The 15,573-nt window shown below is 39.4% G+C and overlaps 1 protein-coding gene across 4 annotated transcripts in view; it reads right to left on the bottom strand.

The window, feature by feature from the left end:
* Positions 1-8,668: 8,668 nt before the first annotated feature.
* Positions 8,669-15,573, bottom strand: part of LOC106673267 (elongation of very long chain fatty acids protein AAEL008004-like) — a 29,239-nt gene continuing 22,334 nt past the window's right edge. For all 4 annotated transcript variants that reach the window (XM_024227176.1, XM_014405336.2, XM_014405335.2 and 1 more), the window contains 6 exons: positions 13,429-13,509; positions 13,289-13,345; positions 12,864-12,969; positions 12,660-12,796; positions 12,399-12,602; positions 8,669-9,223 (listed from right to left, as the gene is read on the bottom strand). In XM_024227176.1, coding sequence (XP_024082944.1) covers positions 9,089-9,223; positions 12,399-12,602; positions 12,660-12,796; positions 12,864-12,969; positions 13,289-13,345; positions 13,429-13,509 — 720 coding nt within the window. In that variant the 3' untranslated portion in view covers positions 8,669-9,088. The remainder of the gene's footprint in view (positions 9,224-12,398; positions 12,603-12,659; positions 12,797-12,863; positions 12,970-13,288; positions 13,346-13,428; positions 13,510-15,573) is intronic.

The raw sequence follows: 15,573 nt of genomic DNA, 5'->3' as shown, positions 1-15,573 counted from the left end.
TCTCGCTACAGGGATGAACTACAAAGAACTTAAGTTCTCTACTACGATTTCTGATCATTGTTAGGGGTTATCAATACCGCATCTCTCGTTGCATTTGTATCCTTTGTTTTGAAAACGTCGACCAACTGGTTGAGGATCGAATTTCGATTCACGACCAGGCCAGCGCGCCAAAATCCCCACCCTCCACGCCAGGTTTTCCCATTCACGAACGCGCCATGCCGTCATCGCGCCGTAGATATTGGAGTGGCGCGATGGAGTTTGGACCGGTCGAATATTCGGCACAGCCGGGCACGCCAGTTCAGTTTTGCCATTGACGTGGTTTTTGGAACGGCGTCGCTCCGTTTGGTCTGCTTGGAGCGATCGTGAATGGTCACCTTAAAAAAGATCTCATAGGTGCTTCTGAAGCTGAGGCTTGTTCTATCTTTGTCCAATTGACCAAAAGAATTCTCAGGTGCCATATTTGAGTCTGCCCTATTCGATCTTTGTACGATTGTCCAAAAGTACTCTCATGTGCCATATTTGCACATTGCTGACCCATTCGATTTTTCTCCAAATGTCCAAAAGATACCTCAGCTGCCTTATTTGATGTTGAGGCCTACTCGAAGTTTGGCCAATCGTTCAAAAGACTTCCATGTGAGCCTCCCTTAGGTGCGCTATACCTGAAGTCCATCGATCTTTGTCCAATTGTCCACAAGATATCTAAGGAACAATATATAATATTAAAAGCTATTGCTAAAGGATGTGTCTAATGGTCCAAAAGGTCTCTCAGGTGCCATATTTGAGGCTGGCCTGTTCGATCTTCGTCCAATCGTCCAAAAGAACTAACACGTGCTACATCCGACGTTAACGCCCATTTGGATATTAATCAATTATCCAAAAATCGTTTAGGTGGTATATCTGAGGCCTATTCTCTTTGTCCAATCGTCCAAAAGATCTCTTAGATTCCATATCTGAGATTACGCCCTACTTTGTTCAAACGATATCTAGACGCTATATTTGAGGCATATTCAATCTTTGTCCAATAGTCCAAAACATTTCTTAGACGTCATATCTGAAATTGAGCACTACTTTGTCCAATTTTGGAAAAGACCTCTTAGGGCTATATCTGAAGCTGAGGCTTGTTCATTCTGTGCCCAACTGACCAAAAGATCTCCCTTGTGAACTATTTGAGACCGAGGCCCATTGGATCTTTGCCTAATTGTACAAAAGATCTCTTAGGTGCTTTAGGTGAGGCTGAGGCTTGTTCAATCTTTGTCCAATTTTGGAAAAGACCTCTTAGGGCTATATCTGAGGCTGAGGCTTGTTCAATCTTTGTCCAGTTGACCACAAGATCTCCCTTGTTAACTAATTGAGGACGATCCCTATTGGATCTTTGTCTAATTGTCCAAAAGATCTGCCATATGAAATCTTTGAGGTTGACGCCTAGCCGATCCGTGTCCAAAATATATTAGGTTAAGGTATTGTCGTAAAAAAATCTCCCTTGTGGAATACTAAAAGTTAGGGTTTTTTGAGATATTCGCCCGATTGTCCATAAGTTCTCAACCTCCGAACCTTACACCGGAGGTATTTTGGACCCAGTTCCAATAGTTTCCGGTACTCCGGGCCTAAATAAAGCCCCCAAAAATTGTGAATTTTCGTCTATTTGGTGATCAAATTCGACTGAGGTTCGTCTCTGGGGCCTGTCGCCGTTCTCTCATCGGTTTCGCAATCCAACGAAATCATCGGCAATCATCGACTGTCGTTAAATCCCCCCTCGATACGGAAACAATCGTCCTTCGCATATTTCGTCGGCGTACGAAACCCGCCCACCTCCTCGCAGGGGCAAACTGTTACGTCCAACTTTTGACTTTTGACTCGTTTGACCCGTGTGCAATGCGAGGAGGGGAAGAGGGCCTTTTTTTCTTCTTCTTCCAGGGTGGCCAATCGATTGGGTCAATTGATTCCCTCTCTCCGTTCAACTTATATCGTTTTTATTTATATGAGAAAGGGTTTGATGACGACGTGCGAAATATGGAAACGGGGGGCCCTCCCAGGGTGTCGCAACGAATCCCCTTTCTCTTCTCGGCACCGGGACTGAGGTGACATTTAAACTGTACGCCATGATATGCCAGGATCGTGCACGGCCTCGGAGACACGCGATCCTTACGGTCCAAAGGCGGACGGAGAATAGCAAAAAAAAGCTTAACCCAAACGGATAATCCGTATCGTTTGTAAATCCGCGGCCCACCCTGGTCATCGTGGGACAGGAAGTGAAAGTGCCCTTGACGTACCTTGGCCTCCAACTTCCAAGACTTGGACCCATCCTGTATAACATAGACGATCTGCCCATACATCCCGACACGAGCCTTACAACCATACCGCTATCCCAACTCCAACCCTCCAATATCCAGGAACATCTTGAGCTCATTGAAGAATGGCGCAAAACGTGGAAATTGAAGGTGAACTAGGACAAATGGAGCTAAATGACGTTCACCCTAAACAAATAGCCTTGCCAACGTCTATACGTTAACAATAAAAGCCTACAAGTAAAATACTTAAGGCTATACCTACAAGGGGACCAGGCCGTTGGGTCACGGATTTGGACCAATTTTTTTTGTGATTCTACACTCCAATATATATGACTCGTACTAGACACTTTTGGTGAATAGGCCTTGATTTTGCAAAAAAAAGTTTTTTTGAAAGTTGAAATTTTCCTTTTTTTTAAATATTTTTATTTTATTTAGCCGTTTTACTTGTTAGAATCAATTATGTGAATATATCATTTTACAGCATATTTTATGTATATTGCGATAAAAATATAGTAAAATCTGTTGAGCTTTATAAGCTTTTTATAACGAAAAAAATTCTAAAAATTAAATTTTTTCCGTGTAAACTAGGTCGTAATTTTTTTTTCTTCGTGAAACTAATACAAAATTTCTTTTTAGCACCTCTAAAGATCCGTAAATATAAATTTTTGTCTGATTATAAATTTATCGGTTTTCCCCCCTAAAAATTTTTCCGATTTGTGAGAAGTATCTGATTGAAACCGGCTAAAATAAAAAAAAACAAAAAAATACTTCAGACTATTTGAAAGAAGAGGAACGTAGCTTTTTAATGACTATGTACCAGTAAAATATACAAAATATTTCAATAGGAAAATACGCAAAATAACAAAATTATTTTTCAAAAAATAATCTTTTTTTAACGTTATTTAAAATTAAATTCACTAATTTCGTGGTCCGCTTGACCAATTAATATATTATAATTAATTGGTCAAGCGGACCATGAAATTAGTGAATTTAATGATTAAAAATGAAGTATACTTCACTAAAGCTCTCCGTGGCCATTCATTTGTCGTCGAGAATCCAATCCGATTACACGACATTTGAAAAATGGCAAAAAGGAGGGAAAATTCAAAAGGTGCGGTTGAGATGGGAAGTTGGTGTCCGAGTGGATCGAGGTCACGATAGCTCAAGTGGTAGAGCAGCGGCGTATCAAGANGATTTAGCGAATCGTTCAATAGATCGTATTGAATTAAAAATCACTCAAGTTGTGTATCGTTCAGTGAATGGATAGTTCACTAACTGAATTATTGTGTCCTTTATTAACTGAATTAGTGAATCGTGCAGTACCTGAATTACTGAGTCGTTCACTGACTAGTTACATACAATAGTGGTGTGAATCGTTCACTAACTTAATTAGTCAACAATTGTACTAGCTACGTACACTACTGGTGTTTATAACTAATACAGTTAGTGAATCGTTCATTGTGATCGAAGGTCTGATCGTTCACTAAAATTAATGGCAAGTTAATGAATGATTCATCCAGTGAATGAACGGGTGAGTCGTTCAATGACAATAAATGAGTTAATCGTTGAAAGTGGTTGATTGTTTTAGTGATTTAGTGAATCGTTCATTAAATTTTATTGAGTAAAGGATCACTCAACTAGTGTATCGTTGAGTGAATGAATAGTTCACTAACTGAATTGGTGAATTGTTCACTAATAGTTAAGGAATCGTACACTAACTGTACTAGTTACGTACACTAGTGGTGTGAATCGTTCACTAACTTAATTAGTGAATCGTTCACTACCTCTACTAGTTGCTTACACTAGTGATGTGAACCGTTCACTAACTGTACTAGTTACGTACACCACTAGTGGTGTTATTTTTGTCACTTTTCTTGCGAAAACTTTTTCAATAAAGAAATTCTGAATTTTTCCCCTTTGATGTCGATGGGGCGAGACGGTCGTTGTTGTTGTGGGGGGGAAGAGGCCGGGAAGCGGTCGCACAAGGCTGACTCCTGGGAGGGCAGAAATTGTCCAGGAATCCAGAGCCAAGGACGACGGCAGACCCGTTAACGAGGAAGAAAACACGGCCGCCCAGGGAAGGATAATTTTCTGAAGGATAATTCGCATTCAGATCAGGGCGGAGGCCGGAAACTTGTCACGGATTCACGGCCCGTCCCAAGAGAGATTTCCCTTATTTTCTCTTGTTTCCGGCCCCTGAAAAGATTCCTAAATAAATTCAGTGAAAGCGAGCCTACCCCAAGTTGAAAAATGCAAAAGACAAAGTCTGACGAGACAAATTTCTGCACGCACAAAAAATTCCGCCCACCTTCGCGAAATTTTCTCCATTTTCTTTGATGTGTTTGGACGGGAAAAATTTAAGCCCAGGGGTTAAGTCCTTCGAGGCGGCCGTGATGGCCTTCGGAGAATCGTTCTTACTTAAATGTATCCTTTGTCGTACAATTAATTACACTTTCTCGTGTAAAAAAGAAGTTAATTCCATGATGAGTAAAAGTATCGTTCACCCATTAAGTGAGTCGATCTTTAGTTCAGTTAGTCTTTTGTTCATTTCGTCATTCAACGAGTGGATCGTTCATTCGGTTATTGAGTGAGTCAATCTCTGATTCAGCCGGTCAGTGAGTCGATCTTTTGTTCATTCTATCATTGAACGAGTCGATCGTTCGGTTTTGAGTGAGTCAATCTCTGATTCAGCCGGTCAGTGAGTCGATCATTTGTTCATTCTGTCATTGAACGAGTCTATGTATCGTGCAGTAATTGAGTGAATCACTAAATCGTTCTTTAGTTCAGTTAGTCTTTTGTCCATTCTATCAGTGAACGAGACGATCGTCCGTTCGGTAATTGAGTGCGTCAATCTCTGGGTCAGCCGATTAGTGAGTCGATCATTAGTTCAGTTAGTGTTTTGTTCATTCCGTCATTGAACAGGTCGTTGGTTTGTTCGGTTATTGAGTGAGTCAATCTCTGATTCAGCCGGTCAGTGAGTCGATCATTTGTTCATTCTGTCATTGAACGAGTCGATGGTTCGTTCGGTAATACAGTGAGTCAATATCTGAGTCAGTCGATCATTAGTCCATTCTGTCATTGAACAAATCGATCGTTCGTTCGTTAATAGGGTGAGTCAATATCTGAGTCAGCCGATCATTAGTTCATTCTGTCATTGTACGGGTCGATGTTTCGTTTGGTTATTGAGTGAGTCAATCTCTGGGTTAGCCGGTCAGTGAGTCGATCTTTAGTTCAGTTAGTCTTTTGTTCATTCCGTCATTGAACGAGTTGACCGTTTGGTCGGTTATTTAGGGAGTCAATCGCTGTGTCAGCCATTAAGCCATTCTGTCATTGAACGAATCGTTCGTTCGTTCAATAATTGAGTGAGTCAATATCTGGGTCAGCCAATCATTAGTTCATTCTGTCATTGAACGAGTCGATCGTTCGGTTTTGAGTGAGTCAATCTCTGGGTCTGCCAATCAGTAAGTCGATCTTTTGTTCATTCCGTCATTGAACGAGTGGATCGTTCGTTCGGTTATTGAGTGAGTCACTATCTGGATTAGCCGGTCAGTGAGTCGATCTTTTGTTCATTCCGTCATTGAACGAGTGAATCGATCGTTCGGTTATTGCGTGAGTCAATATCTTGGTCTGCCAATCAGTGAGTCGATCTTTTGTTCATTCCGTCATTGAACGAGTGAATCGTTCGTTTGGTTATTGCGTGAGTCAATATCTTGGTCTGCCAATCAGTAAGTCGATCTTTAGTTCAGTTAGTCTTTTGTTCATTCTGTCATTCAACGAGTGGATCGTTCGTTCGGTATTTGAGTGAGTTAATCTCTGGGTCAGTCAATCTTTAGTTCAATTAGTTGATTGTTCATTAGGTATTGAGTGAATTAATCTCTGTCAGTCCCCCCCCACTAGTGGGCCTTTAGTTCGTCCAATTACTCAATCAGATGTTTGTTAGTTCAGTAATTCCTTTTTAAATTCACTAGTTTCGTGGTCTGCTTGACCAATTAATATCTTTCAATTAATTAAGGTTTTTAGTTGAGATAAAAAAGTCAGTGACACGAGCGGGATTCGAACCACGATCTTCGGCTAGATACGCTGATACCACTTGAGCTATCGTGACCTCGATCCACTCAGACACGAACTTCCCACCTCAACCCCACCTTTTGAATTTTCCCTCCTTTTGGCCAGTTTTCAAATGTGTAATCTATTGGATTCTCGACGACAAATGAAATGGCCACGGAGATCTTAAGTGAAGATATACTTCATTTAACTCATTAAATTCACTAGTTTTCGTGGTCCGCTTGACCAATTAATATATTTCAATTAATTAAGGTTTTTAGTTGAGATAAAAAAGTCCGAGTGGATCGAAGTCACGATAGCTCAAGTGGTAGAGTAGCCGTATCTAGCTGGGTTCGAATCCCGCTCGTGACACTGACTTTTTTATCACAACTAAAAACCTAAATTAATTATAGAAGTTAAACTTTTAGTATAAAACTTCAATTATAACGTTTTACCGTAGCCTAAAGGCCATCAATACAGCCTTATAAAATTTTATTTTAGGCTAAAACAAAGTTTAAACTTTTATTTTAGGCTAAAAAATCGGCGTATAAACATTGATTTTATTCTAAAATCAAAGATTATAACTTTTTATTTTAGGCTGAACATCTCAAGTACAACCTTCGATTTTATTCTAAAAATATCAATTATAAACTCTGATTTTGGACTGAAATCTCCAAGTAAAATTTTCTATTTTGGGCTAAACCCTCAATTATAACCTTTATTTTTGGCTAATACCACAATTATAACCTCTTATTTTAGGCTGAAATCCCTAATTAAAACATTTGAACATTTGCTTTTTATTTTTGTTAGTTTACAAACATAGATAATAAATTTTGATTTTAGGTTAAACCCTCATTTATAACCTTTGGAGTTAGGCAACAACCTCAAAATAACATTTCATTTTAGTCCAAATATGTATTTAGTAGTCATAAATGAACGTATTAATTTGTTTTTAATCTAAAACGCATGTAAAAAAGTATTTTAGGCTTAAACCTCATATTTAACTTTTTGCTTGACTAAAATTTCAAGTTTAAACTTTTATTTTAGCTAAAAACCAAGTATAAACTTTGACTTTAGCCTTGAAACATGAATTGTAACCTTCGATTTTAGGCTAAATTGCATGTCTAACTTTTTATTTGGCTGAAACCTCAAGTTTAAACTTTTATTTTAGTGTAAAAACCTCAAACATAAACCTTGATTTTAGCCTAAAAACACCGAATATAACCTTCATTTTAGGCTAAACCTCATGTAAAAAAAATTATGCTATAATCTCAAGATAATCAGTTATTTTTAGCCTAAAACTTCGTGTGTAAAATTTTATTTTAGGCTAAACTTTTTATTTTAGACTCCGCCAAGTTTAAACTGTGATTTTAGCCTAAAAGCAACAAATTATAAATTTTTACTTTAGGTTATAACCTCAAGTAAGACACCTTTTAGATCAGGATAAAAGCATGAGTATAGCCTATTGTTTGAAGGTTAAAACCTTATAACTTTCCATTTTTAGGATAAAACCTCTAGTTTTTAGTTGAGATTAAAAGGAGGGAAAATTCAAAAGGTGGAAAGTTAGTGTCCAATTGGATCGAAGTCACGATAGCTCAAGTGGTAGAGTAGTGGCATATCTAGCCGAAGATTGTGGGTTCGAATCCTACTCATGACACTGACTTTTTTATCTCAACTAAAAACCTTAATTAATTAGTTCAGTAAGCTGGTCGTTCATGCACTGAACCGTACATCATTCAGTTCATCTGGTTTCTATCTCATTCAATGAGTCATTGACCCACCCAACCCATTCGTTCTGTTCAACGACGAATACCCATTTCTCTCCTCCTTCGATGCAAGAAATCTTCAAACATACAGGATTATAAATGAATAACTTTTTTTAAGTAATTGTTTATGTTGTTTTATTGTAAGTTTTTTTTTTAAATAGACAATTTATTATTTTCATTTTTATATTATACATATATATTTATATTTAATTATAAATATATATATTTATATTTTTGTACCTATATGTATATGTATATAAAAAGAAATACTTTTTTTTTTCTTCCGAAAATCGTGGTGCTCAAAATAAAAAATTCACAATAAAATTAAAACGGGGCCCATTATAAAAAAAAGAAATAAAAATAAAAATAATAAACCACAAGAGACAATATAAGGCAATTTTCATTATTATTATTATATTCACTTATTTTATATAATTAATTAATTTAACATTTTTTTTTTATACAACTTTGGATTTTTTGTTCATTGAAATTTGTTTATTACACAATATTTACAAAGCTTGTCAGACTTTTGTACAAAAAGAATGAAAGAAAGAGAGAGAGAGAGAGAAGGAGAGAGAGAGTGGGAGGGAGGTATAGAGGGAGAGGAAGGAGAAAAGAGAAAAAATGTACATCATCAGTGAGGTTTGATTGTCTTTGAAATGGCCTCTCTCTGTTTGGCTAACAATAAACTAATTATTAAAAAATAAGACAATAAAACATAATAAAAGTTAATACTAAAATTAAAAAAAAAAAGAATTATATTATTTATGTATAATAAAAAAATAATAAAAAAACATCAAAAATGGACAAAAATAAAATAAAAAAGAAGAAGAAAAGAATTTTGTGTTTGTGTCTTTCCCTAGGTCGGTCGAGTGGACAGGATCCTCAACCGCGCTTCCTCCCCCATCTCTCCTCTCGCCCGTGTCGTCGAAATACGGCCGTCGCCTCATCTTCCGCTTTGCCTACCCACAGCCGCCGACGCGCCTTCGATCATTTGTCCTTGTCCGACTCGGCCATCGCCGTCGGAGGCAGGTACCCGTTCCCCTCGCCATGGCTGTAGCACGAGGTGAAGTGAGTCGGGTACGCCTTGGTGTACCCATTCTCGTCGTTGTACTTGGATTTGTCCTGAAAAAAAGAAACGCCTTTGTAAAACCGAGTTGTTTGACCGTCGATAGTTCATTTGATCAGTGCAATCATCCTTCACTCAATTCTGATAACTAGGAAAATCAGTGAATCGCTGAGTCAATTTATCATTAACCATTCCCTAACTCGACTGATCGTTCATTCGTTGCAACATCCATTCTTCCAATCGATCAACTCAATCTCCCACATTCACTGGGTCATTCATTCAATCATTCCATAATTTCGTCAATCAATTATTCACACCCCACACCCATTCTCAATTCATTCACTTGATCGACTCCCTCGATAATCCGCTCTCATTCGCTGGGTCATTAGTTCAATCAATCCTTAATTCAATGGATCAATCAATCAACTCACCTGACCAACTCCCCTCCCACAAAGAATCGGCCCCTCATTCACTGGGCCATTCATTCTATAAATCATTCACACCCAGCATCCATTTTTCATTCATGAAACACTTCACTCCCCTGAGAATCAGCTCTTCATTCGTTCCATCACTCCTTTGCCCAGTGGGTCAATCATTCACTTCATCACTCGGTTGATCGACTTTCAGAAAGTATCGGCCCCTGTTTCACTGAGTCATTTCTTCCATAAATCAATCAATCACACCTGACATCTGTTCTTCATTCATTCACTCGACCAACTCTGTCGATAATCAGCCCCTCATTCGCTGGGACATTAGTTCAATCAATCACTCTATTGTACTTTCCCTTACATGCTCAAGAAGTCGTTCATTCAATCACGATAACTCGAAGGATAAATCATTCACTCCAACATCACGCCATCACACACTCGACCGACCCTCACAAAGAATTGGCCCCTCATTCACTGGGTCATTTTCATTCCATAAATCAATCATTTACACACGACATTAATTCTTTGTTCATTCACTCTACCGATTCCCTCGAGAATTATCTCCGCATTCGTTCAACATCACTCACTCGACTGACTTTCTTGAGAATCAACCCCTCATTTGTTCAATACCTACTTAACTCGATTGATCAATCATTCACCCTATCTATCATTCACTCACTGAACCGAATCTCACAATCGACCCCTCATTCATTCATATGCTCCTTAATTTGATGGCTCAATCATTCATTCCAACATTGCTTATTCGATCTACTCTCACAAAGAATCACTTCTTAATTCGATGGCTCAATCATCTATTCTAACTTTCATCCATCACTCACTCAACCGACTCTTACAAAGAATCGGCCCCATGTTCACTGGATCATTCGTTCCATAAATCACTCATTCACACCAGTTATAAGTTCTCATTCATTCATTCAATTGACTCCCTCTAGAATTATATCCGCATTTGTTAATTCACTATTTAACTCAATGATTCAATCATTCACTTCATATCTCAGACGACCGACTTTCACAAAGATTTGGCCCCTCATTCATTGAGCCATTCATTCCATAATCACTCTCATTCACACCTGAAATCAATTCTTCGTTATTCACTTGACCAACTCTTTCAAGAATCACCTCCATCATTCGTTCAATCACTACTAACTTAATGGATCAATCATACACCCAAATATCTATCCTTCACTCACTCGACCAAATCTCACAAACCCTTATTCACTGGTCATTCATTCAATCATTCCATACTTTCATAAATCGATCATTCACACTCGATATCCATTGTTCATTCATATTATCATTCACTTGACTGAATCTCACAAAGAATCGGCCCTCATTCACTGAGTCATTTGTTTGATCAATCAATCATCAAAAACCTGACTTCTTCATTCATTCACTTGACTGACTCCATCGAGAATCAGCTCCTCATTCGCTGGGTCATTAATTCAACCAATCCTTAATTCAATGGATCAATCAATCACTCTATCACTCACTTGACCAACTCCCACAAAGAATCAGCTTTTCATTCACTAGGTCATTCATTCTGTAAGCCGGTCCCCGTTTTAGGGATAAGTTTTAGTTGTTAAAATAAGAACAAATTAGGGTAAACATATTTAGTGCTGAAGGGTTGTCACACGGTCAAAAATATGTAGCCTCGTGAGACATCGTAAATTGGGGTCGTGTCAATCCAGTGCGGGACATCCGTCTTCGCCGGCCCACCCGCGGCATGGGAACTCCCGCGACTTTTGAGTTTCCTTTCCACCCCTCCTCCGGTAGAGAACCTGGGATTCAACAAGAGGACTCAGCCAGCCAGAGCCAGCCGTTGCGACCCATTGAGCCAAGTCAACAGTCGAGAGACAAGATGCAGTGGACACTAATCGTGCGCAAGCGTCATTTGGGGTAAGTCCCTTTGTTGATAGACTCATCCCAGATTTAGAGTTGTGGCTGACGTTTAGATTAATTAAATCTGTTGTTTGGGTACTGTTACGAGATGGAATTGTGTACAATAAATGTTAATGAATACGCTCTCTGGTTTATTGAATTCTAGAACCTTACCTTCCCCTACACAAGAATAAGTAGCGACGCGCTTACACCAACTCATCTCTTGTCGCTTAGAGAAAAGCAAGCGAATATTGAGAGATTATTCGGCCGCCGCGCCGTAGTCCACTTACAATTCCATAAATCAATCATTCACACCCAACATCCGTTTTTCATTCGCTCTGACTCCCCTGAGAATCAGATCTTCGTTCGTTCCATTACTCCTTTGCCCAATGGCTCTATCATTCACTTCATCACTCAGTCAATACACTTTTACAAAGTATCGGTTCCTCTTTCACTGAGTCATTTGTTCCATAAATCAATCATTCACACCTGAAATCTGTTCTTCATTCATTCACTCAACTGACTGTCGATAATCAGCCCCTCGTTTGCTGGGTCATTAGTTCAATCAATTTTTAATTCAATCAATCTCTCACTTGACTGACTCTCACAAAGAATCGGCTCCTCATTCACTGGGTCATTTATTCAATTATTCCATGACGATAAATCATTCAGCCCAACATCGTTTCATTTGTTGGGACTGTCACATATCACAAACAGTTCCTCATTCATTCCGTCACTCAATAAATCAATAATTCAATTTCACTCATTCAACGGTTCATTTTTTCCATCACTTCAAATCTTAATAAATCATACATTCACACTGACTGTTCATTCAATTGCACTTTTAATCTGCCGATTTGGCCTCAGAGTCTCAGTCGTTAAGATCATATGCGTTGTCAATTACCGTCGTCCCGTTGTTGTTGTACACGACCATGCAGACGCCGTCGTTCTTCGGCTTTCCTCCCCTGTACTTGGCCCTGTAGAAATCGGAAAAGAGGAATAGGAAAAGTACGCCATGAAGGGCGATGTACACCATGAACGACTTGGGATAGTCGCACGGTGTGAACAGTAGCTGGAACTGGTGGGCGAATATCATCACAAACTGGACCTGGAATTTTTTCAAAATTATAATTTCATCAGGGCGATAAACTAGGGCCTATTTTACCATTTGGAAAGTCGTGAGGTGCTTCTTCCACCATATGTACTTCTGGTACTCAGGTCCCATTGCCGATATCATGTAGTAGAAATACATGACGATGTGTACGAATGTGTTCAGGAGAGCGAAGAACGTGCTGTGCCCGCCTAAATTAAAAAAATAAAATAAAAATAAAGTTATATAAAAAAATAATCAAAATAATATCACGCTTACCAGGTGTGAACTTCACGCCAAACCATACGCTCATCGGCATCATGCCATGGTGGATGACGTGCAGCGTAGATACGTGCTCGTTCTTTTTCCTCAGGATGAAAAAAAGCTGCAAAAAAATCAGCAAAGCGTTTGAACATCAATCGTGATACGTCATGAGGGCGAGGCTTCACACTGGTGCGCTAATTGTTCGCGCGTACAAGAATTCTTTTCCCACCGATCCCACCCCCCCAGTTGACAAGGTTGATTGAGGATAAAATACGTGTTGGATTAGGAGAAAAAAAACAACAACGAACAATTGACTTCTACTTAGAGTCCGAATAATTGACTCACTGTACAAACAATTGACTTATAAATGTTACAAATGGAATGAAAAGATTGGTGACCGGCAGACGCTGGTCAACTATTAACAATAATTTATTACATACCGTATCAAAAAACTCTGTGAACTTTGAGAAATAATACCACCAGCATGTCATCGCCATCTAGAAAGAAAAAACAGTAATTTTTAATTTTTTTGTTTTAATTTACACCTTACTATAATAATAATAAACAATAAAAGACTCACCCGCATGGCTTTATCGCTCCTTGAATAGTCGACTGGCTGACACCTGAAGCTGTAATCTCCCCACCAACCGCTCATCAAATACTGAAAATAACGAGTGAAAAATGTATAAATCTATTTAAGGATAGATTGCACTTTAGATTGCAATTGAAAGATAGATAGATTGCAAAAAGGAAAAAAAGGGGGTTGGATGAAGGGCGAATTGATGGGGGCGGGGAAATGGAAAGTATGTATGGAATGAGGAGGCTAAATTGAATAAATCGGCGACTACATGCAGAGTGGATGGGGTTGGCTGATTGAACAAACGAAAGAACTAAATCACCAAGCTGAATGATCAGCGAACCGATAGGAAACATTCGACTAATTAGTAAATCAATGGTTGGCTGGGAGAGCTTTCGAACAACTATGAAAAAATGATCAAAATCTAAGGGCTGAATCAACGGCGAATTGATACAAAGTTACGACTAATTAACCAACTGATGGTTAGCTGAGCGAGTGTACAAATGACTATGAATGAATAAACAATCAAAATTTAAGAGATGAACGAACTAAATCACCGAACTGAACGATTGGCGAACTGATACTAGCTTACTACTAATTAACAAACTGTTGTTTGGCTGGGCGAGCGTTCAAACGACTATGAACGAACGAACGAACGAACTAAATCACAGAGCTGAACGATTGGCGAACTGATACTAGCTTACTACTAATTAACAAACTAATGGTTGGCTGGGCGAGCGTTCAAACGACTATGAACGAACGAACGAACTAAATCACCGAGCTGAACGATCGTGCGAACCGATACTAACTTACTACTAATTAAAAACTGATGGTTGGCTGAGCAAGCGTTCAAACGACTATGAACGAATGATCAAAATCTAAGCGATGAACGAACGAACTAAATCGCCGAGATGAACGATCGACGAACTGATGGTTGGCTGGGCAAGCGTTCAAACGATTCTGAACGATCAAAATCCAACAGCCGAACAAATAACTGAACAAACGCTCGGCTAGCTGAACCGTCGAAAGCCACGAACTTTCTGGTTGACCGAGCGAACTAACTAGTTTGAAAAGGAGAATACGATGGACTTTGAACGAACGAACGATCAAAACCTTCGAGCTGAACGAACTGACTGTCGTCTAAGCTAGCAAACAGACGACTCTGAACGAACCCTACGAACTGAACGTACGAACGATCAAACCCTACGAGCTGAACGAACTGACTGCTGACTAAGCTAGCAAACCGACTACATTGAACGACCGATTCTGACCGACCCCTACTAACTGAACGAACGATCGAACCCTACGAGCTGAACGAACGATCAAACCCTACGAGCTGAACGAACTGACTGCTGACTAAGCTAGCAAACCGACTACATTGAACGACCGATTCTGACCGACCCCTACTAACTGAACGAACGATCGAACTCTACGAGCTGAACTGTCTGCTGACCAAGCTAGCGAATCGACGACTCTGAACGAACTATCGACTAACAGAACCACCGAACGACATACAATGTTACACCAATAAATAAAAACCAAAACCGATAAAATAAGACCGCAAAATACCCGAACCGGTCTATTAATGACGTAACGGTTTAATTTACGGTATCCAAGGGGGTTCACGCAGCCCGGAAGGGACCGTTCCAAAAAACGCAAAACAGGTCGTGTTTCTTTCGCAAACTATTTCCTCTATTCAATTACAATTTGAATACAATCGATAGGTTCGGGTTTTCCGGACACGAGATTTTTTTTTTGTAAAATTAAAAGAATCGAGCGGGAACAGTACGGAAGCCGGATTTGTTGACCACACCGGAGCATGTTGGAAGTCATTTATCGTGCATACTTGAAACATTTTTTTATATTTTTAATTAAGATAGACACAAGGTGAAAGTGAGAAATTGTGTGTGAGGGGGGCTAACCTTCGCTCCTCTTCCTATTCCTGCCTTTCCAGACCGGTCGGCCGGTCCGAGGTTGCGTAACTCGGTCTGAGGTTGTGCTTTAGAGCGAGAGAGTGAGCGAGAAAGAGTGAGAGAGATGGAGATAAGGTCTAAGATCACTCTCACTCTTGCGTCACGTACAATCGTGCTTTCTTCGACCTCGGGCCCATGGGCACAGGGCAGCCTTGAATCACCCGGGGCCCATGGG

This window comes from Cimex lectularius, unplaced genomic scaffold, assembly GCF_000648675.2.
Source record: "Cimex lectularius strain Harlan isolate CLEC.00 unplaced genomic scaffold, Clec_2.1 scaffold14, whole genome shotgun sequence".
NCBI classification, from domain to species: Eukaryota; Metazoa; Arthropoda; class Insecta; order Hemiptera; family Cimicidae; genus Cimex; species Cimex lectularius.
This window is presented reverse-complemented; position numbering and strand designations above follow the sequence as displayed.